Below are 22,981 nucleotides of genomic sequence, written 5' to 3'. Positions count from 1 at the left end.
GACCAGCCTTGCCCCACTGCACTTTCGGTATAATCATGTGTAACAGGCCTATATTCAGGGCTGTTTTTGAGTGAACACCTTTTGCCGAATCTGCATCAGTGTTTTTTTGTTGTTGAAGCTGCTGCCCAGCTTTTGCTAGTCTTCAAAATTGAAAGAAAAGAAAGACTTGCATTTTATATAGCACCTTTCACGGCCACCGGACTTCTCAAAGCCCTTTACAGCCAATGAAGTACTTTTGAAATGGAGTCACTATTGTAATGTGGGAAACGCGGCAGCCAATTTGCACACAGCAAGCTCCCACAAACAGCAATGTGATAATGACCAGATAATCTGTTTTTGAGATGTTGATTGAGGGATAAACTCTCCTGCTCCTCTTCCAAATAGTGCCATGGGATCTTTTACGTCCACCCGAGAGAGCAGACAGGGCCTCGGGTTAACGCTTCATCTGAAAGACAGCACCTCGGACAGTGCAGCACTCCCTCCGTACTGGAGTGTCAGCCTAGCTTTATGTGCTCAAGTCCCTAGAGTGGGACCTGAACCCACAAACTTCTGACTCGGAGGCAAGTGTGCTGCCCACTGAGCCACAGCTGACAAGTTGGCATCAAATGGACATGCAGTGTTTAATTGAGCAACTCGAGTGAAACTGCCTGAGGATGTGCGGTCCTTCGGTCGGCTAAGTGTTGTGTACAACCAGTCCCTGTTGCAGTGTGGTTGTTTTACAGTCGGCTCAACCACTGATTTACGATGGCCAAAGAAATCAAATTCCACTTTGTATGCAACTCTGGGATATCTACTGGTGCTCAGGGGAGCACGTTCCATAATTATGTCCACTTTTCTGGGCAAACTGAAAACCAGTGCTCTTTCCTAGAACAGGCTATTCATCACAGTCAGCGCCGTTCGTTTCTGGTGATCGAATCAAGCAAATTGTGTTACTGCCAGATGGGATTTGTTATTGTTTTTGGAATGTTATTCAGTTTGGTGTTCTGTGAAAATCGTTTCAATCAGATAATAGTGCAACAAAATGTATATTGTTTGTAAGATGTATGATTGAACATGGGTTAAAATAAATTCAGCAGTGTTTTTTCCTGCAAAAAGTGACACATGGGCAGTTGGGACAGCAGAAAAACAAAACCAAATTATCAGATGCCAGTTTCAACACCTTTTTTAAGGTTTCATATTGGCCCAGAAATTCGGGTCGGGGGCTTCCCGCGGGTGCAAGCCCCCGACCTGCACTTATCTAGCGCGCCGGCCGTTGAGCTGTGGGCCCGCGTGGGATTCCGATCCTGGGCCTGCTCCAACTGCCGGCGCGCAGTGCTTGCGTATCCCAGGGGCGCAGTTAGTTCGAAGCGTCCCCTGGGATCACGTGGGCCATGGGGAGCCAATGGTAGCAGGGAATGCTTCATTCATAAGTTTGACAGGAAGAGTTGTCAAAACCATAAATACTATGAGCCCCAAAACATCACTAAAACTTCAAATAATTTTTTTTTAAATCGCTTTTTTAAAATAAATAAATTATATAAAATAATAACTATTTTAAACAATAATTTAGATTTTTGAAAAAATTAATTACGTTTTCTAATGGGGCTAAAAATAAACTTACCTTTCTTTATAGTATTTAAAAATAATAAACCTGTGGAAAAAATGTTTTAATTTTAATTAATTCACCACTTACCTTGTTAAAAGCAGGCCTTGCGCCTGCTTTTTATATGTGTAGCTCCTGGAGACTTACCCTCCCGGAGAAACCTGGAAAAAAAAAACGTAAGTTCAATGCGCACGCGTTCCACCTCTGAACCCCTTCTTTCAAGGGAATGGAAGTTCCGGTTTCCCGCGCATGCGCAGTGCATGCACAAAACCGACACTTCCAATGGGCCTACGGGTGAGTACCCCGTGCGTACTCACCCGTGGAGACCTGAATATCTGGGCCATTATGCTCAAGTTGTTTGGACATTGTAAAATTTATTTTTTATGAGTTCCTGGGATGTAGGCGTCACTGGCAAGGCCAGCATTTATTGCCCATTCCTAATTGTTCTTGACCTGCTGCAGTCATAAGAACATAAGAAATAGGAGCAGGAGTAGGCCAATCGGCCCCTCGAGCCTGCTCCACCATTCAATAAGATCATGGCTGATCTGATCCTAACCTCAAATCTTCTATCACTCTGCAACAACCCGAACCCATGTGATCTCCCGGGAGAGGCGAAAAACCAGATAAAGACCCAATGGCCAATTTGGGAGAAAAAAATCTGGGAAATTCCTCTCCGACCCATCTAGGCGATCGAAATTCTTCCAGGAGATCACTCTGTCCCTATATTTTCTACAGTACTTACCTTCTGTAAAGGCGATCTCCACCCCAGCCAGGAACAGGAATAAAACCATCTCCTGAAATCTAACAGAATTAGAACACAGTAGGAGCAGAACAAGGCTACACGGCCCCTGGGCCCGCTCCACTACCCACAGGGCCATGACCATTCCGAACCCAGACTCATGTCCAATTTCCTGCCCGCTCCCCGTAACCCTTTATTCCCTTTACTTCTAGGAAACTATCTATTTCTGTTTTAAATTTATTTAATGATGTAGCTTCCACAGCTTTCTGGGGCAGCAAATTCCACAAACCTACCACCCTCTGAGTGAAGAAGTTTCTCCTCATCTCAGTTTTGAATGAGCAGCCCCTTATTTTAAGATTATGCCCCCTAGTTCTAGTTTCACCCATCATTGGGAACATCCTCACCGCATCCACCCGATCAAGCCCCTTCACAATCTTATATGTTTCAATAAGATCGCCTCTCATTCTTCTGAACTCCAATGAGTAGAGTCCCAATCTACTCAACCTCTCCTCATATGACCACCCCCTCATCCCCGGGATTAACCGAGTGAACCTTCTTTGTACTGACTCGAGAGCAAGTATGTCTTTTCTTAAGTATGGACACCAAAACTGTATGCAGTATTCCAGGTGCGGCCTCACCAATACCTTGTACAACTGCAGCAATACCTCCCTGTTTTTATATTCCAACCCCCTAGCAATAAAAGCCAACATTCCATTGGCCTTCTTAATCACTTGCTGCACCTGCATACTAACTTTTTGAGTTTCGTGCACCAGGACCCCCAGATCCCTTTGTACTACAGTACTTTCCAGTTTCTTGCCATTAAGATAATAACTTGCTCTATGATTTTTCCTGCCAAAGTGCATAACCTCACACTTTCCAGTATTGTATTCCATCTGCCAAATCTCTGCCCACTTACTTAGCCTGTCTATGTCCCTTTGCAGGTTTTTTATGTCCTCCTCACTCACTACTTTCCCTCCCATCTTTGTATCATCTGCAAACTTTGATATGTTACACTCGGTCCCCTCCTCCAAATCGTTAATATAGATTGTAAAGAGTTGGGGACCCAGCACTGACCCCTGCGGAACACCACTAGTTACTGATTGCCAGTCTGAGAATGAACCATTTATCCCAACTCTCTGCTTTCTGTTAGAGAGCCAATCCTCCACCCACGCCAGAATATTACCCCCAATCCCGTGATTTTTTATCTTGAGCAATAATCTTTTGTGTGGCACCTTGTCAAATGCCTTTTGGAAGTCTAAATACACTACGTCCACTGGTTCCCCTTTATCCACCCTGTATGTTACTTCCTCAAAAAACTCAAGCAAATTTGTTAAACATGACTTCCCCTTCATGAAACCATGCTGAGTTTGCCCTATTAAATTATGTTTATCCAAATGTCCCGTTACTGTCTCCTTAATAATGGACTCTAACATTTTACCAACCACAGATGTTAGGCTAACAGGTCTATAGTTTCCAGCCTTCTGCCTACTACCCTTTTTAAATAAGGGTGTTACATTAGCAGTTTTCCAATCTGCCGGGACCTTTGCTGAGTCCAGTGAGTTTTGGAAAATTATTACCAATGCATCCACAATCCCTACCGCTACTTCCCTCAAGACCCTGGGATGCAAGCCATCAGGTCCAGGGGATTTATCCGCCTTGAGTCCCATTATTTTACCAAGTACCACTTCCTTAGTGATCCATGTGGTGAAGTACTCCCACAGCAGTGTAAGGGAGGGAGTTTCAGGATTTTGACCTAGCGACACTGAAGGGACAGCGATATATTTCCAAGTCAGGATGGTGTGTGACTTGGATGGGAACTTGCAGGTACTGGTGGTCCCATGTGCCTGCTATCCTTACCCTTCTAGATGATAGGTTGCAGGTTTAGGCGGTGCTGTCGAAGAAGCCTTGGTGAGTTGCTGCAGTGCATCTTGCAGATGGTGCACACTGCAGCCACAGTACGCCGGTGGTGGAAGGAGTGAATGTTTAAGGTGGTGGATGGGGTGCCAATCAAGCGGGCTGCTTTGGTCCTGGATGGTGTTGAGCTTCTTGAGTGTTGTTGGAGCTGCACTCATCCAGGCAGGTGGAGAGTATTCCCTCACACTCCAGACTTGTGCCTTGTAGATGGTGGAAAGGCTTTGGGGAGTCAGGAGGTGAGACACTCTCCACAGAATATCCAGCCTCTGACCTGCTCTTGTAGCCATAGTATTTATGTGGCTGGTCCAGTTAAGTTTCTGGTCAATGGTGATCCCCCAAGGATGTTCATTGTAATGCCATCTTGTTGACTATCATATGTTTGTACTTTACAAACTGCTCGATGCTCGATATTGATTTAGAAAAGCAGTAGTTGCTCCTCCTTCAGTAACTCGATAGTTTTCATATCATCATGACTGTAACATGTTCTGTGCTATCCATATGAAGAAATATAGTGTAGATTTTTCACCCCCGAGACCTGGGTTCAAATCCAACACCGCCTGATGAAAGATTTCTGTGTCTGCTGGCTCCAAGGATCCTGTCTGATGAGCTTGGGCAGTCCCAAAACAAGTACCTCATGGACATGGCCCTACAGCACAAAACACCTCATCATTTGACACTTAATTGCCAGTCTTACCCAGCACGCTCACCGGATGCAGGAATTGAGCTTTTCTGAGGCTCTGGCTGAGCTACAATTATTTGGACAGAGTTGAACAAGCTTGACTAAGCTCCTAACCATGCTCTGGCCGATCTTGGAGCGCTTGATGCCAACTCCAACTGCAAACTTTTCCATTTGCCACGACCTGAGTCAGAAGGTTGTGGGTTCAAGTCCCACTCCAGACACTTGAGCACAAAAATCTAGGTTGACACTCCAGTGCAGTGCTAAGGGAATGCTGCACTGTCAGAGGTGTCATCTTTCGGATGAGACGTTAAATCGAAGCCCAGTCTGCCCTCAGGTGGGCGTAAAAGAGCCGACAGCACTACCTGTATTTTGAAGAAGAGCACGGGAGTTCTCCCCAGTGTTCTGGCCAATATTTATCCCTCAATCAACATCACTAAAACAGATTATCTGGCCATTATCACATTGCTGTTTGTGGGAGCTTGCTGTGCGCAAATTGGTTGCTGCGTTTCCTACATTGCAACGGTGACTACACTCCAAAAAGTACCTAATTGGCTGTAAAGCGCTTTGGGACGTCCGATGGTCGTGAAAGGCGCTATATAAATGCAAGCTTTTTTCTTGATGAGCGCAACATTCACGTCAAAATTGTAATTTTAATAAATGTATTTCTCTGAAAATGCTTTGTGGCGGGTGTTCTCTGATAAATTCAAAAGGCAGCCTATTGTCTCGAGAATTTCTGGTTTTGTGCTCTATTAATAGGGAGTGGAACATTATCTTAATTTTATTCTTTTCGCCTTCTCGTACAATAGTGGCTACGGCAGGTGTACCAGCTTTTTGTCACATTGCTGCCTTGCTCGTAGTCTACCTTCAGAAAGGCTGCACCAGAGTGATGGAACCCTGGTCTGAATCTCTAGCTCCCTGCACCGTGAGTTTGTGCTTTCAATCATACCACTGGGCAGTTGTCAAGCGGAGGCTCGACACTTAGTACCTGCGTTTCCCCCCCCCCCCCCCCCCCACCTGAAAAACAGGAAGGCAAGATATTGGACCCAATTGCTGTGTTAAGTAGCTTTCAGGGGACCTTTTTACTTGTATGGAAATTGGAATAAAAGTGTTTCCTTTTCTCTACAATTTGCTGGAGAGAGAGAGAATCGCACTGGGTGAACATCTGTGGAGTCCAGACATGGATGAAGCAGCCGCTCTCCTCTAAGTCATAGCTGAAGGAGAGGTGACCTGTAAATTGTTCTTGGGCTATATCATCAGTACGACTGAACGATGGGAATCAAAGAAACTTTTTGTGTGAAGATGCTGCTTCAGCGGGTGATTAAAATTGCGTCTCTTTCCCACGGTGGTGTTCCAGACCAGCGATGAAACCATATAAAATACACTTCCTGATCTGATAAGTAATCTCTTCATATTTGAGTTCCAGTGAAATTGGAAATCGGGTTTGGTCGGACATTCTTCACTTGTCAGGATTTCTTTCAAATTTAAACAATAGCCAAATGTGCAGATCCTTCTACCAGAGCCCATTTAATCATCCCTTCAACCAATCTGAACAAAAAGTGACAACCATTCCACGTAGCATTGGTCAGACCTGGAAGGCATCTCTTTGTGAGGTGAAATCTAATGATGGCCTCACTGGTGTTGCTGAGCTTAAAATACTGGATAATTTGGGATATTTTCTGCTTGAATCAGGGTTATGTTAGGTGGTGTGACGAGGGCAGCAGGTTCATTTGGCTCATCGTTGAGGTGTCTGTCGGCATCTAGTGGGTACACCTAAAATAGATAAGCTAAGGAGGCAGGCTGGTTATTTAAATATTTTAATGAGGCTGCTTGCCTTCATTCGCAGGGATTCTATTTAAAACCACAGGAGGCCCGGTTTCCCAGGCCTTGGGAAACCCGGCAGGTGAAAGGAGGAAACGAGGGTTGAATCCATGAGGGTAAGTGCCTTTACAGCACTGCTTGCGGGCCAAGAGGAGCAGGAGTGTTTCCTCCAGTCCCAACAAGCTACCCAGTAAACCACCATCTCGCCGCTCTCGCCGCCCCCCCCCCCCCCCCCCCCCCCACAACTACCACCGGAACACCACCCCCCACTATTTCTCTCCCCCCCCCCCATTTGCTCTCGGGCCAGCTCGGTTGCGTCCTTGTGTTGCAGGCTTATCAGGCTGGCTGTGGGCAGGAAACCGACAGAAAATAATTTGAAGATGTGGACATTCAGGAAACCCGGATTTCCTGACTTCATAACAGCCCCCGGAACACCCGAGCTAAAATCCAGCCCACTGACGCAGACTTAGTCCAAATGGTCTGTTTCTGTGCTGCATCTTGCTGATTCTATGATTTGTCTGAGGGCAGGGGGTTGAACTTGGGACTTCTTTGGCCTCTAGAGCTCAGATCCAAACAGATGTTAGCGGGTGTGCTGGGATGGTAGTGCACTTACAAATGAGTCAGTGAGGGCACCTTGTAGTTTGTTTTTATTTGCTGTTAATATTTAGCTGTTCACTGAGGAAATGAATGTTCTATGGAGCTGGTCTGAGTGTGATTTAATGTGTTTTTCTTTACAAGACCTGCATGAAAAGCATCTGTTGAATCACAATCACAGAAACCCCACAGTGCAGATAGAGGCCATTTCGGCCCATCGAGCCTGCACCGACACATACCCCACCCGATCCCCATAACCCCTACACCAACACATATCCCACCCTATCCCCGTAACCCCACGTATTTAATCCCCCTAACACTAAGGGTCAATTTATCATAGCCAATCAACCTAACCCGCACATCTTTGGACTGTGGGAGGAAACCGGAGCACCCGGAGGAAACCCACGCAAACACGGGGAGAATGTGCAAACTCCACACAGTCGCCCGAGGCCGGATTCGAACCCGCTTTCAAAAAACGACTTTGAAGGGTACAGGGAGAAGGCAGGGGAAAGGGACTAAGTATATGGCGGCACAGGTTGCAAATGAACCAGATGGTCGCCTCTTGTATTGTAATGTAGGCCTGCAGTATTTTAAGACTCATAACATGAATGTTGATTGTGTTTGAGGGTAATAGTTAGAGGTACTATGCAGTCATTCTTTTGTCTGAACAGGTAAAAATACGTGGCATATACTGCAAACAAATGGGGCCTTGGTTCAAGGAGGATATGGTCACAGCAGCGTTTATGATCCCAAGACAAGGGCCATTTACATACATGGTGGATACAAAGCTGTCAGCGCCAATAAGTATGGCCTCACGGACGACCTGTACAAATATGAGGTGGATACCAGTACATGGTGAGTGTTTTCCAGTAACTTGCTGCATTGCATACAAGTGGTTGATGTTTTTGCCAATGGTTTTGCCTGAAGCAACATTTACATAGAAACATAGAAGATAGGAGTAGGAGTAGGCCATTCGGCCCCTCGAGCCTGCTCCGCCATTCAATGCGATCATGGCTGATCATCCAAATTCAGTACCCGGTCCCTGCTTTCTCTCCATATCCCTTGATCCCTTCAGCCTTAAGAAATATATCTAACTCCTTCTTGAATATATTTAATGAATTGGCCTCCACTGCCTTCTGTGGTAGAGAATTCCACAGGTTCACCACACTCTGGGTGAACAAATTCCTCCTCATTTCTGTCCTAAATGGCCTACCCCTTATCCTTAGACTGTGACCCCTGGTTCTGGACTCCCCGACCATCGGGAACATCCTTCCTGCATCTAGTCTGTCCAGTCCTGTCAGAATTTTATAAGTTTCAATGAGATCCCCTCTCATTCTTCTAAACTCCAGCGAGTATAAGCCCAATCGACCCAATCTCTCCTAATACGTCATTCCTGCCATCCCAGGTATCAGCCTGGTGAATCTTCGCTGAACTCCTTCCAAAGCAAGAACATCCTCAGATAAGACGACAAAAACTGCACACAATACTCAAGATGTGGCCTCAACAAGGCCCTGTACAACTGCAGCAAGACATCCTTGTTCCTGTACTGAAACCCTCTCGCTACGAAGGCCAACATACCATTTGCTGCCTTAACCGCCTGTTGCACCTGCATGCTTACCTTCAGTGACTGGTGCACAAGGACACCCAATCCATAATTAATCCAATCATGGTTACATTTTTTTCACCCTTTTTCACACGAGAGCACAAATAAAATCATTATCTGAGTGAGCTTTATGGCCATATGAGATTGGTGAACAGTTAGGAAGACATGGTCAAATCACAGAAATTAGAAAGGCATAGTCTAATCACAGGCAGTCAGCATGGATTTACAAAGGGAGGGCAGCTGGTACTTCTGTGCATTTAGGAACAGGAGTAGGCCATTCAGCCCCTCGAGCCTGTTCCGCCCATTCAGTGAGATCATGGCTGATCTGTGATCTAACTCCATATACCTGCCTTTGGCCCGTATCTCTTAGATTTTTGTTAACCAAAGGTATTATCAATTTCAGATTTAAAATTAACAATTGATCTAGCGTCAATTGCCGTTTGCGTAAGAGAGTTCCAAGCTTCTACCACCCTTTTGTAGAAATATTTCCTAATTTCACTACTGAAAGGTCTGGCTCTAATTTTTAGACTATGCCCCCTCGTCCTAGATTCGCCAACCAGCGGAAATAATTGCTCTCTTTCTCTGAGCATATCTTGAAAACTTCGATCAGACCACCCCATAACCTTCTAAATTTTAGGGAATACAACCCTAATTTGTGTAATCTCTCCTCGTAACTTAACCCTTGAAGTCCAGGTATCATTCTGGTAAACCTACGCTGCACTCCCTCCAAGGCCAATATATCCTTCCTAAGGTGTGGTGCCCAGAACTGCTCCCAGTGCTCCAGGTGTGGTCTAACCAGGGTTTTGTACAGCTGCAGCATAACGTCTACCCCCTTGTATTCTAGTCCTCCAGATATAAAGGCCAGCATTCCATTAGCCTTTTTGATTTTTTTCTGCATCTGTTCATGACATTTTAATGATTATGTACCTGGACCCCCCAAGTCTCTTTGGACCTCCACTGTTTTTAGCTTTTCACCATTTAGAAAGTACCCTGTTCTATCCTTTTTAGGTCCAAAGTTGATGACCTCACATTTGCTTCCATTGAAATCCATTTGCCACAGTTTTGCCCATTCACTTAATCTGTCAATATCCCTTTGTAATTTTATGCTTTCATCTACACTGCCTACAATGCTGCCTATCTTTGTGTCATCGGCAAATTTAGATGCATGACTTTCTATGCCATCATCTAAGTCGTTAATAAATACTGTGAATAGTTGAGGCCCCAACACTGATCCCTGCGGGACACCACTAGTCACATCCTGCCAATTTGAGTACCTACCCATTATCCCCACTCTCTTGTCTCCTGCCGCTCAGCCAATTTCCGAGACAGGTCAATAATTTGCCACAATTCCGTGGGCTTCTACCTTAAATAACAGTCTCTTATGTGGGACTTTATCAAATGCCTTCTGGAATTCCATATAAATAACATCCATAGACATTCCCCTGTCCACTACTTTAGTCACCTCTTCAAAAAATTAAATCCGGTTTGTCAGGCGTGACCTACCTTTCACAAATGCATGCTGGCTCTCTCTGAACATTGGAAAATTTTTGAGGTGTTCAATCACCCTATCCATAATTACCCGACAAATGTTAGGCTATAATTCCCTGGTTGCTCTCTCTCTCTCACCATTCTTAAATAGCGGAGTAACATGTGCAACTTTCTAATCTAAAGGGACGGTTCCTGAATCGAGAGAACTTTGGAAGATTATAGTTAGGACATCTGCAATGTGTTCACCTACTTCCTTTAAAATCCTGGGATGGAAACCATCTGGTCCCGGGGATTTGTCACTTTAGTGCCATTATTTTCTTCATTACTGTTACTTTACTGAAGTTAATTTTATTGAGTCCCTGTCCCGATTCAATGTTACTTTACTTGGGATTTCTGGCGTGCTTCTTCTGCACATGTCCGCCATTTCCACATTATCATTGACAATATCACCGCTTTCAGTTTTTAAGGGGCCAACATTGCTCCTTACGACCCTCTTTTTCCTAATTGTAAAAATTCTTCATGTTGATTTTGATATTCCTTGCGAGTTTCTTTTCATGCTCCCTTTTTGTGACCCTTTGCTGTTCTTTCCCATTCGCCAGGATCTGTGCTATTTTTTGCATTTTTGTATGCCCGCTCCTTTAGTTTTATGCTGTCCCTTACCTCTAGTCGTCCATGGCTTTTTTTTTGGCAGGTAGAGTTCTTGCCCCTCGGATGTATAAACTGGTTCTGTATCACATTAAATTCTTTTTTAAACATCTCCCACTGATCTGTCGTTTTACCCATTAACAGATTTGCCCAGTCTAGCTCTGCCTCATCCCGTTGAAGTAGGCCTTGCCTAAATCTAGAATCTTAGCTGTTTTGCGTTTCTCCCCTTCAAATGCTACGTTGAACTCGATCATGTTATGATCACTATTGGATAAATGTTAACTAAATCTGGCTCATTACTCATTATTAAATCTAATATGTCTAGCCCCCTTGGTGCCTCTCGGGCATATTGTTGTAGAAAGCTATCCTGGTCACACAAGAAATTCACTCCATTTCTGACAGGTGCTAGTCTGCTTATCCCAATCTGTATATGAAAGTTAAAATCCCCTGTTAAAACTACTCTGCCTTTGCTACATGCTTGTCTAATCTCTGCATTAATCTAGCACTTCAGAGCTGCTACCAGGGGGCCTATACACAACTTCCACTACAATCTAAAATCTTTTCCTATTTCTTAATTCTCCCCATAAAGTCTTTATATCCTCTCTTATCATTGAAGTGATTTCATCCTTAATCACTAAGGCTACCTTTCCCCCCGCCCCCCCACCCTGCCATTTTCCCTATCTTTCCTGTAGACCTTATAACCTGGTATATTTAGTTCCCAGTCCTGACCATCTTGCAGCCATGTCTCAATAATGGCTACAATGTCATACCCTGAATTTGAATTTTTTTGAGAAAATCGTAGTGTGTACAGATGAAGGGAATGCACTAGATCATGTATATATGTATTTTGGAAGGTGATTGGTGAGGTGCCTCATAGACTTAGTGAAAAAATTAAGTCGCGTGTTGTTGAATGGAATGTAGCCCATGAATAGGGGACAGAGTGTAGAAGTGAGTCGATGCTTTGAATTGGCAATTTTCTTTTATTTGTGGGAATTTGGGTGACTAGCAAGGCTACATTTAGTCCTTATCCCTAATTGTCCTGTGAAGATGGTGGGCTGTCTTCTTGAACTGTTGCAGTCACTGTAGTAATGGAATCCACATTGAGGAACCCCAGGGTTTTTACCTGGAGACAACAAAGGCATGGAATGGTGATACATGTCCAAGTCAGAATGGGAGTGGTTGTCTTCCATGACTTGTCCTTCTGAGTGTTCTATATTATGCGGTGTTGAACTAAGCATGGCGTGTTGCTGCAGTGCTTCCTGTTAGTGTATATACTCTCCCTGGCAGAGTGTGGATATTGAGTCCAGAGATGGGTGCTGATCAAGTGGATGCACCTAGATGGTGTCAAACTGCTTAATTATTTTTGCTGCTCCCATCCAACTGAGGATTCCTACATATTGCTGATGAGAAATGCCGATGGCTGTGAGGCTTTGAAGGATCAGGAGGCGAGCCATCTTCAGAGTACCCAACCTCTGCACTGTTCGTGGAGGTGATGTTGACATGGCTGGCCCAGTTAACCTTCTGGTCTGTGGTCTCTCCAAAGAAACTGACGGTGAGGGAACTTAGCGATGATGGTGTCATTGAAGTTCATGGGGAGGTGGTTTGGCTTTTTCCTTTTGGAAATGGTCACTGCCTGGCACCTCCCTCCCCTCCAAGCAAGGCCTTGCGTTTCTCAAAGTAAACACTAATTTCACTCACAGAAGACCTAATGTTCAGTAATGTGTTTTGATGTAGCCTTAAGACAAATTGCTGAACAATTTTGTGACGTGTAGATGAGCAGAGAGACCTTGGTGTCCATATACACACATCCTTAAAGGTGGCAGGGCAAGTTGATAAGGTGGTTAAAAAAGCATGTGGGCTACTTGGGTTTAGGAATAGAATATAAAGCAAAGAGATCATGCTCGCGCTGGTTAGGCCTCAGCTGGAGTGTTGTGGACCATTCTGTGCACCACACTTGAGGGAAGATGTAAAGGTCTTAGAAAGGGTACAGAGGAGATTTACCAGGATGTTACCCGGGATGAGGGACTTCAGTTATGAGGAGAGGTTGGAAAAGTTAGGAATGTTCTCCTTGGAACAGAGAAGGTTAAGAGGTGACCAAATAGAGGTTTTCCAGATAAGTTTTAAGAGAGTAGATAAAGAAAAATTATTCTCTCGGCGGGTGGATCAATAACCAGAGGTCAAAGATTTAAAATGATTGGAAAAAGATCTAGAGGGGAGATGAGGAGAAATGTTTTCACTCGGAGTTGAGAGGATCTGGAACGTTGTACCTGAAAAGGTGGTGGAAGCTGATTCCATTAATAATTTTAAAAGGGAGCTGGACAGATACTTGAGGATGAGGAACTTACAGGGTTACGGACAAAAAGCAGGAATGTGGGACTAAGTACGACTGCTTTTTCAACGAGCCAGCACGGGCCAATTGGCCTCTTTCTGTGCTGTGTTTTTCTATGATTGTATATAACATATCACCAAACAATGTGTGGTATTTGGGGCAAATTGCAGCTTTCCTCGCAAAGGGTCACAGACTCTCGATGTGAAATCTCTCCAAAGCCATTTTGCAGCAGATGACCCTGTGATGGCAAAGCTGTGAAAACAGTAGGCAATACAATTTCAAATACAATGTAATTATAATGAAGGCCTTACATCAGAACGCTTAAAGAACAAAGCAATTTCTACTGAAGAGCAGCAGCTCACTGGCTATCAGTAACTGGCCTAAGATTGGCATTCCTGCTATCGCTATTTGTCTACTTTCACCGTGAGATTATCGGACAAAGGCTGCTGTTAAATAGTTTGCCCCGTTGGTTAAAACACGGGCTTGTGGACCTTCAGAGTCTGAGAGATTGTTTGTAGCTTCTTGTCCATTTGCTGCCAGGAGTACCATGTACAGTGAGCACAAAATTTCGGGCTGTGTATTTTGTAATTTTCTGTCTTTGTTTAATCTTTCTATATACTAAAAATATTTTTGCTCTAATAATGTTTTTGTTTGCGTAGCTGACGCTGTCTTTTCGAAAAATCAATGCAGGGGTTCCATGGGTGTGCGTCAGTGGCTCTCCTGCAGTGTGTTGATATTTGCAGGGTCACTGGGAGTGTGTCAGTATTGGCAGGGAGTTACCGAGCATGTGCCAATGTTTACAGAAGTTTCCTGGAAGCGTATTATTTTATGGGAGGGGAGCTCCTAGAAATGTCACTGTTTGCAAATGTGTCTCCAGAACTGTGTTGATGTTGCAGAGGAGCCTCCCTCACTCCCCACACATGCAAAAGTTTGAAAAACCATCGGTTTAAAACAGAACTAAGTTGTTAAAGAAATGAGGAATGATATCCATTTTTTTCCATTTCAAAAGGACGATCTTGAAGGACAGAGGCTTCTTCCGTTACCTGCACACTGCCATTATTGAAAGCGGGACCATGTTGGTATTTGGTGGCAACACTCACAATGACACCTCAATGAGCCATGGAGCTAAGTGCTTCTCTTCGGACTTCATGGCTTATGACTTGGGTAAGCTGCTGGGGAATTTGTGTTTTATATTACGGAGAGCTTGATTCAACAGTAATGCTTCTAAACATGTACATCGACTGGGGTAGTTACTGCAAAGGTGTTTTGAGATGGTCTTCAGACCTTTTTCCCTTCTCTCCCTTTCTTTAGCTTGCCCCTCACTTACTATGACTGTCTTGAACTTTTATTTTTATATCTTTCTTTCCTTGTTAAAGCCCAGGCTTGAGATTCCCCCAGCCAGTTTTTCTTCATGTCGTCTTTGATACTTTTGTCTCCTCCTCCTCCCTGGAGGGATTGACATCTGCTCGGGCACAGCTGTGCCTGCTGGCCTGCAATATTTTTCCCCCCAAGGGCTAACTCTTCGTGTGTGAACCTGGACAGTGAGTTGGGCAGGCTATTTGAGTGTGGGAAGCATCACAGCCAAGCTCAATCTTGCTCTCACCTGATGTTCCTACTTCTGCACTTTCCAGAAAGGGTTAAAAAAAAATGTTTTCAGGAGCAAGGACCCTAGTTGGTTTGCTGCTCTCTGTCCAATTGTAAATCACTTCTCCCACCCTGTCTGAGATCGGCTGACCAGAGCGTAGATTGGAGATCGAACCTGGGACCTTCTGGTTCATATGGCTCGAACCCATTGCCTTGACCAAATGAGCCATTGTGGCTACCTTGTTTTACTCATTCTTTGAGTGTCCAGTGTGGTCATCCTTTGAGTGTCCAGTGTGGATCTTTGCTTTTCTAAACTAAACAAAGTGCCGCTTCCTTAGTGACACACATATTCACCTGGTTTTCAGTACAGCTAATAATGGCAAGGCTCAAAAGTACCTTTTTGTTTATCCCTTTTCATAGGTGGAAGCTGTTGGGTTACTTGCTACTTGCCAGTGCTGTCTGCTGTAAAAAAAAACTGATGAGAATTATAAATACCATATACTTTGCACTGCAGACATTCTGGAACATGGACAATGCCTAATAAATTAAGTGATGGTAGACATTCATGCTGGAATTGTATGCTGCATTGGGTAGCAGAATCAGACATCGACTGGATGTTTTGTCAACTAATTAAAATAACATCCACTAATTTACACTTTAGTTGATCCCAAAAGTTGCGATTGGGTGCACTGGAGAAGAGAGGAGGCAGGTTAGATTTCTCCTTTCTCGGCTGGAGAAGCTCCTTACTTTAGTCACTTCGCCGTATGTATCGGAAGCAACAGGAGGAGGCCAGCCACGCACGCTGATCGGCCATGTTCTCTATCCTTGCTTTCAAAGCTGTATGTAACATCTGATGCAAAAACTGAAGGGGGCCCAAAGATCTTGTCTCCATCCAGAAGGTTGTGATGAGCACGTGCATCATAGTCACGACACTCAACGGGACTGGGTGGTGCAGTGATGCTGGCCTTTCGCCCTGGGCTCCAGGTTTAGACCAGACTGCAAGTCTCCTCTGGCTGTGATGATTCTGCGTGACTTTGTCTAGTTTCAATCTAGTCCCAAGCAGGCACCGGCCCACAGTGCAAAAAACTGCTCCCAATTTGGCACTGAATTAGCAGTCTCGTTCTAAGCAGCATGGCTGGTGTGAGAACTGGAATATGGCACTGGGGGTGGGAATACTGCCTCTTGAGGTTGGGAATAAGGTATGTCGTTGGCCCAGTGCCCGAAATCGAAAATGTTCCATTCTTTTAACATTAACATCCTTACTTGGAGCACACAACTGTCGGAGGTGCCGTTTTTTGGAGAGCTGTTAAACCGAGGGCCCCGTCTGCTCTCCCTCAGGTGGACGTAAAAGATCCCAGGGCACTATTTTCGAAGAGGTGTCTTGGCTAATATTTATCCCTCAATCAACATAATCAAAACAGATTATCTGGTCATTATCACATTGCTGTTTGTGGGACCTTGCTGTGTGCAAATTGGCTGCTGCGTTTCCTATGTTACAGCAGTGCTTCAAAAGTACTTCATTGGCTGTAAAGTGCTTTGGGACATCCTGAGGTCATGAAAGGCGCTATATAAATGCAAGTCTTTTATACTACACATTGCATTGAGCTGTTTAGGAAGAGTACAGCAGATAGATAACTGCAGGCCTTTGCCAGTTACTGTCCCTTGCTGCAGAGCAAGAAAGAACTTGCACAAAGTGACCTTATTACATCTCAAAGTCTTTCACATATATAAACTATGCAGCCTCTGTTGGTACATCGGTAAATGGGGCAACCATTTTGTGCACAAGCTTCCACAAATAGTTTTAAGATGAATACCCAATTGCTAGTACAACACCAAAATACTGCGGGTGCTGGAATCTGAAATAAAAACAGAAAATGCTCGAAATACTCAGCAGGTCAGGCAGCATCTGTGGAGAGATCTATCACAGACCTTCCCTTTTGTTCTTTCCTTCCCTCCCCCCCCCCCCCCCCCCCCCCTTTCCCTGCCTCTGCACCTGGTTAAAACCTGTTACTTCTCGAACTTTTTCCAGTTCTGATGGAAGGTCACAGACCTGAAACTCTGTTTCTCTCTCCACAGATGCTACCTGACCTCCTGAGTATTTCCAGCGTTTTCTGTTTTTATTAATGCAATTGCTAGTGGTGGTTGAGGGAATAATGTCAGCTAGGACACTGCCAGATCTTCCTGTTCACATAATGCACTGGGATTGTTGGCATGCACTGGAACAGGCTGATGGAACTAAGGTTTAACATTTCACCCAAAGGGCAGCATCTGAGAAATTTCGTCTATTTATTGCCGATAATGTGTGTTTCAGTTCAGCGCACTCTAGCCTTGCGTCAGGTTGAGAGCAGAGCAAGTATTTTTACATTGGCCAGCATCATTTGTTGATTGTTCCTCGGCATCACTTGTGCATGAAGGTCAGGTTAAGTGAATTGGCCCAAAGCAAGAGCTCGCTGCAGTGCTAAAAATAAATCCGCCACCGCCCTACTGAGGCAGGTGCTGGATAGAAGAGCAAAAAATGTACTTTTTTATAAACGGGCAAAAAGATCAGTTAAGATGGTGAACTGTTTTACTCCAAAATGCAAATTATGTAAGGGATTTTTTTTTAATGCACCCTGCCTATGTTGCTGTCACTGACTTGCTCCTCAAAATCTCAAACCACAAGACCTTTGGAAGCTGACACTTAACGTCCTCCCCATTTGCGGCACCAGCCTATTGTGCTCCAGCAGTGGGAAGACCAGGACTCCATTCTCTCCTTATTTCTGAGCTGTCCACCGTGGTCATTTAGCTGTCCCGCTCTGGGGAAATGCCAAGCAAAGGCCATGTGCCTCCTCCAAGAGAAGAGAGAAACTCAATGTTAGGCACCTCCTACTGGCTGGCTGAGGTGGCACTGGAGAGGCCCTGGTACCAGGTTCACCCTTCGCTTATTGAACCTTAGTACAGGAAACTTTTTTTTATCCGGCATGGACGGGACCGACGTGGTGCCGGTTCATCAAAAATTCCGGATAACCCAACGCTATAGTAAAAGATATGGAGCTGAGAGCTCCGTATAAAGCAACAAACCCTGTGCTTCAAAACAATGGCCACAAGTTGCAAGCGTCTCTGTAGCTTAGCAACAGCTGCAGCCACACCCTTGCACAGCAACACATGGAGGAAAGCAAGTAATAAAAGTTACCTGAACCTACTCCTGAATTTTGCCGGTTAACCGACATTTCTGGTTATTTAGGTGCCGGTTAATCGAAAGTTTCCTGTAATATGTTTGGCTTCACTACAACTCTACAAGGTTCTATGAACTCAAACTTGAAGGCGAACATACCGTTTAGATTTAAGCACTTTACACATGTGGAATAGATTGTGTCAGCCAAGTCCAGAGGCAACTGGATAGCTATACCTAGAAGTTAATTGAGAGTTGTTGGAGAGAGTGCATGGCACTGGATGGATGGGACTGCACTGTGCTCCTCCGTACACCCTACTGTCAGCTGTGGCTCAGTGGATAGCACTCTAACCTCTGAGTCAGAAGGTTGTAGGTTCAAGCCCCTCTCCAGAGACTTCAGCACAAAATCTAGGCCGACACTCCCAGTGCAGGTGGCACGGGAGTGCTGCACCGTCGGAGGTGCCGTCTTTCAGATGAGACATTAAACAGAGGCCCTCTCAGATGGAAGTAAAAGATCCCATGGCACTATTTGAAGAACAGTGCAGTTATCCGTGGTGTCCTGGCCAATGTTTCTCCCTTAACCAACATTACTGAAAACAGATCATCTGGTCATGATCACATTGCTGTTTGTGGGAGCTTGCTGTGCGCAAATTAGTTGCTGCGTTTCCTACATTACAACAGTGACTCCACTTCAAAAGCACTTCATTGGCTGTAAAGCGCTTTGTACGTCCTGAGGTTGTGAAAGGCGCTATATAAATGCAAGACTTTCTTTTAAATGGCAGATGACAAGATTGAGATTGTTATTAAAAATGTAGGGATAGAAACATTCATGGGTAAAAATAGAAAAAGCGTAGAATTTGTTTATATTTTCACTGGAAGAATTTGAAGAAGCTTAAGGTGGTCTCAGAGACAGGGTTACGGTGCTTTCAAGTGAGTACGTGTTGGCCATCAGAGAAAATCCTGCTTCACTCTAGTGAAATGGACAGCAGTCTGGGTGACAGATCAATGTGAGAAATGGATTGTGAGGGCTGGCGGAAGTTTTTGTCTCTGGCACTCATTTCTTTTTCCAGTAATACAGCGGCTGTGCTGTAGTTGTTGATCAATAGATTCCGAGCTGTATTGATTGGCAGCCTGCAGCACCTTGTACTGCCCAGCTGCCAATCCAACTCTTGTGACCAGGAGAGAGCTCCGCGCACGCACTCACGTGCAGGAACCGAGTTTTGCTCCTAGCTTGGGGGGGGGGGTAGGTGTATCCACATCTTCAAAGCATTTCATCAGCTATTCTGGAGTCTCCCAAGTGCCCAGGGATCCACTTATTAAACAAAGCTAGATGCTGCATTGGAGCTTTCCTGAACCCCATGCAATGTCATGCCCATACAATGGGGCACCCTCCCTGAATGGCTGTCACAATGCTACTTACAGTCGCTTTGAGAAATGACTCCGTTTTACTGCAAATTAGAAGCTGCTTCACACCAACTCGCAAGGCAGCAGTACAACTGAATCCTAAATGCATTGATGAAAAATTACATTCAAGTTTTTTTTTTCAGCTGATACTTGATAATTATCATGCACAAAATGATATGTTGAGCAATTCAGAGCATCTGCAAGTAATTTGAGTTAAAAACAAATATTTAAGTTGTAGCTGTAACCTGTCTTTGAGTGTTTATAGCATTTATAGTTTAATCCATATCCACAGTGCTTAAAAAATGTGAAGTGATTTGAGCTGTTTTGATTCGATAAGATGCTGTATAAATGAAAGTATTTCTTTCCATGTGGAAGGGTTTTATGAAGCACAGTGCAGAAGAAGATAAATGTCCACATTAAATAGAGCCCACTCGTGCAGTACAACTACTATCTTTATTTACTGAACTGAAAAGAAAGGCCATTCCGAATGTTGCATAAAAACAGAAAATGCTGGAAATGCATTTGCAGGTCATTCAGCATCTGAAACGGGGAAGATAATTTAACCAGGTTTTCTCTTTCAGATGCTAAAATAACGAGAATCTGCAAACGTCGGAAAACTGCAATTAAAAACTGATAAATGCTGGAAACACACGGCAAGCCAGTCAGCATCGGGGGAAAAAAGCAGGTTATTCATTAAGGATCATCGCGCCAAAATGTCCAAACTTGCCTCCTTTAAACAGATGCTGAATGACCTGCTGTGTGTATCGAGCATTTTCTGCGTTTCTCTTTCAGATACTGACTGGGTGCCTTTCTGTTACTTCGCTGTATTAACGCGCAGATAGGCTGCTCCCTCCCCTCCAGAAAAAAAAACGAAGCTTTCCGCCGGGCAAACTTGTGAGATAACTTGGGATTCCACTGCTGCCCCAATGTAATCCTTGGTTAGTGCAAAAAGTATTTTGTTGCAGTGTTTGAAGATGAATAGTTTTGAGTTTCACTTCTGCCCTGACGCACCACGTTTCACTCCTCCCTTTTGTAATTGGTGATAAATTTGTTAAAAAGTTTCCTTAATTGCATTTTGAGTGTTTTGAGTGCTAGGGGGCTAATAGTCAATCAGGAGCAGGTTCTGCTCAATTAAGCAGAAAGGTGTCGTTTAATTAATGCCTTGACTTTGCTGTGACCTAATGAAGGCACTTTATGTACAGTAGGACAGCGCAATAACATGCCAATAGAGGGCAGCATTGCCATTTAAATGTAGTGCATGCTTTTGTAAGGCAGGAGGTTATGCTGTTTGTATGAAGTCTTCTGGATGGCTTACTTTGTGTTTGAGTGCATTCACACTCCATTCGTAGCATTGCCACAGAGCAGGCAGTGCTAAAGATGATATGTAAAGAAAGAACTTACATTTATATAGTGTCTTTCAGCTCTTCAGGATATCCCAAAGCGCCAAATGAAGTATTTCTGAAGTGCTGTCACTGTTGTAATGTAACACAAGGTTAATGGCAGATTTAATTCAGCACCTGGGGGTTTCAGCAGCAGCTACTTGCATTTATACAGCACCTTTAACACTGTCCAAAGGCACTTCACAGAGGCATTTAGGAAAAATAACGCGCACTGAGCCATTGCGAGGGGTGACTAAATGCTTGGTCGAAAAAGTGGCTGATTTTCAAGATAGAGAGGGAATTTGAGCGTTTAGGATGGGATTTCCAGAGCGTTGGGCTTGGGCAGCTGAAGGGACGGCTGCCAATGGTGAGGCGAAGGGTAGGGGATTGACCAAGAGGCCAGAATCCGAGGAAAGGAAAGTTTGCTGGAGGCAGTTGTAGCACTGGGGGGGAGGGGGGTGTTAGAGGTGGGGGTTGTGGCAAGCCTATGGAGGAGCATTTTACATTTGAGGTGTTGGTGGACTGAGAACCAATGTCAGTCAGAGAGGATAGGGGTGATTGATTATTCCTCCTGGGGTTAATGAGATTTAAAAACATGTTTAATTTTAAAAAATACTGCTTTGTGCACGTACGCCCTGATGTCGCTGCACAATCTAATTCTATTTGGGATGTGTAGGTGAAGTTGCGGTCCAAACCTTAATGAAACTCAGGAGCAGTTTGACTGTTAGCATGTGAATGTGGTGTCTGTTACTTAACTCTATAATACAGGAAACTTTGTGCTATCCGGCACCGACGGGACCGAGCTGTTGCCGTTCCCTCAAAACTGCCGGACACACCAGCGTTAATGTTGAAGCATACGGAGCTTTTCATCTCCGTATCTGACAACAAACACTGTTGCTTAGCAACAGCTTCTAAACAGTCGGCCCGTACCTTGAAAGCGTCTCTCTGAAGCTGTTGCTAAGCTAGAGAGACTTTGCAGAGCCTGACTGTTGGGGGAAAAAAAAGCCACGAGAAGAAAAAAAACCCTAACAAAACGGCTCCTGATTTTTGCCGGTGGCTCGAGCTTGCCAGACATTTAGCCTCCGGATAACAAAGTTTCCTGTACAGAAATTTCATTTTTTTTCCTCCCATGTCTTCATTTTGTATCTAATTATAGGAACTGCTCGACACTGCACATGCTAACCTTTTAGTGTTAACTTGTTTAGCCAAGACGTATTTATCTTTTAACTTGCAACATGCAAATGAGGTGATATTTGTGAAGTTTGTGGTGTGAAGGAAAGCCTTATTGCTGGCACCAGCTAGTTTAGCTTTGCTGTAAGTAGTTTGTACTTTGCAAGTAGTAAGGTAAATTAAGTAATTTGGCAGATAGTGATCTTGGTCTACATTTGTCTTTGTTTTGTAACTTTATCTTGTCTAGAGAGAACACTATTTGTACTCGTTCAGTAAAATGATTCCAAATATTTGGGCACTTGCAGTTCGCACCAGCAGCATCACTGCAACATGGGGAATATCGGTTGCAAGTATTGAATTTAATTGGTGTTGTCCTGGTTTAATTGATCGAAAAGCTAATCAACAGAAAGCTGAATGATTAACGGAACAGTGGTGCAGTATTTGAATTGCCCGTGGCTTTGCTTTTCCCTCCTCTACTGAGGGAATGATTCTGGCTGTGGTGTGCTTCCATGGGCACTGCCTCGAGTATTGCGAGTCTGTGTGCGAGGAAGGGTGGAGTGCTGCTGCACAGCTGAGCACGATCCTGATCTCGCCTGGCGTCCACAACCCATGTGATGTATTTACCCGCTATCCCATCGGAGGAGATTAGTGACCGAGTATGAATGACTTTATTTTAAGAAAACCAGTGAGCTGGTTTTTGATGCCAAGTGCAAATTATACATGGCGAGGTCTCAGTTTGACTGATGAGTGTGTTACTGTGCGAGGTACAGAATAAATATGATTGAGAGTATCCCTAAATCAAACTAAAAAAAATTCTCCAATGACTCTTCAAATTGCTATTTTTAAATCAAATAGCCAGACTAGAGAGTACACTGAAACGTACCCTTTGTGTGTCCCCAGGT

At 44.3% G+C, this 22,981-nt stretch overlaps 1 protein-coding gene across 1 annotated transcript in view; it reads left to right on the top strand.

Annotated features, from left to right (window-relative positions):
- Positions 1-22,981, top strand: part of atrn (attractin) — a gene marked incomplete at its 5' end in the record, with an annotated part of 337,365 nt that overhangs the window by 46,001 nt on the left and 268,383 nt on the right. The window contains 2 exons of the mRNA XM_085967067.1: positions 7,998-8,181; positions 14,401-14,555. Coding sequence (XP_085823193.1) covers positions 7,998-8,181; positions 14,401-14,555 — 339 coding nt within the window. The remainder of the gene's footprint in view (positions 1-7,997; positions 8,182-14,400; positions 14,556-22,981) is intronic.

Source organism: Somniosus microcephalus, chromosome 2, assembly GCF_052327205.1.
Source record: "Somniosus microcephalus isolate GS21.2 chromosome 2, FLI_Smic_1.0, whole genome shotgun sequence".
NCBI classification, from domain to species: Eukaryota; Metazoa; Chordata; class Chondrichthyes; order Squaliformes; family Somniosidae; genus Somniosus; species Somniosus microcephalus.
This window is presented reverse-complemented; position numbering and strand designations above follow the sequence as displayed.